The sequence below is a fragment of the Monoraphidium neglectum genome, assembly GCF_000611645.1.
Source record: "Monoraphidium neglectum strain SAG 48.87 unplaced genomic scaffold scaffold03172, whole genome shotgun sequence".
In the NCBI taxonomy this organism is placed as follows: domain Eukaryota; kingdom Viridiplantae; phylum Chlorophyta; class Chlorophyceae; order Sphaeropleales; family Selenastraceae; genus Monoraphidium; species Monoraphidium neglectum.
The window spans coordinates 4,058-4,977 of NW_014010456.1; the positions used below are offsets into that span (position 1 = coordinate 4,058).

Here is a 920-nt window from a genome sequence, read left to right on the forward strand (position 1 = left end):
CCCGCCTCGCTTGCTCTCGGCGGCGGGGCAGGGGCCCCTGCCGCCGCCGCAACCCGTGGCCCCTGCGCAAGTCGGCGGCCGCTGACGTGACCCCGCCCCCCTCTCCTTCCATTGCCGCCTGTTGCGCGCGGCCAGGTCCTGATTGAGCTGTCATACACAGTCATCGCGCCCCTCATCCTCGGCCAAATCCTGCAATACGTGTTCCCCAGGGCGGTGAGGGCCCGTCCTGCGGCTGGGACAGGCTCCTCCGTTGCACCTCTGTTTGTGCGGTCACGACTGTGTTCAGGCCGTGCGGTGCTCAGCCGGCATGCTGCACGGCATGCTGTCGCGCAGCACAGGGAAAAAACAACTCACATGCGTGCACACATGCGAACACGCACACGCACAAACAACACACACACACACACACACACACACACACACACACACACACACACACACGAGAATACACACATTCAACCATACCTTGGCACCTGCACAGGTGGCGTGGATCAAGGCGAAGATCAACACCGCCGACGTCAGCTCCCTCTGCATCCTGCTTCTCGTCTGGTCCACTTTCTGCAGCACCTTCGCCGACCCCAAGTCCAAGGCCGGCGCCCGCGACGCGTTCAGCATCGTCGGCCTCGACATCGCGTTCTTCGCCACCGCCTGCGTCGTGTCCTACCTCATCGCGTGGCCGCCGGTCGGCGCGCGCGGGCGGCGGCTGCTGCGGTCGAACAAGGCCGACGCGGTCGCCATCATCATCTGCGGGTCGACCAAGACCGTCGCGCTCGGCGTCCCGCTAATTACCGTGCTGTACGGCCGCACCGACTTCGCCGGCCTGCTGGCGACGCCGCTGATCATATACCACGCGCTGCAGATCCTGCTGGGCGGCGCGACGCTGACGCCGCTGCGGCGGTGGCGGTACGACGAGCCACTCC

General features: G+C 66.0%; 1 protein-coding gene across 1 annotated transcript in view; it reads left to right on the top strand.

Moving 5' to 3' along the window:
* MNEG_12298 (Sodium/bile acid cotransporter 7-B) overlaps positions 1-920 on the top strand; it is a gene marked incomplete at both ends in the record, with an annotated part of 4,544 nt that overhangs the window by 2,205 nt on the left and 1,419 nt on the right. Inside the window, 2 exons of the mRNA XM_014039229.1 lie at positions 136-213; positions 482-903. Coding sequence (XP_013894683.1) covers positions 136-213; positions 482-903 — 500 coding nt within the window. The remainder of the gene's footprint in view (positions 1-135; positions 214-481; positions 904-920) is intronic.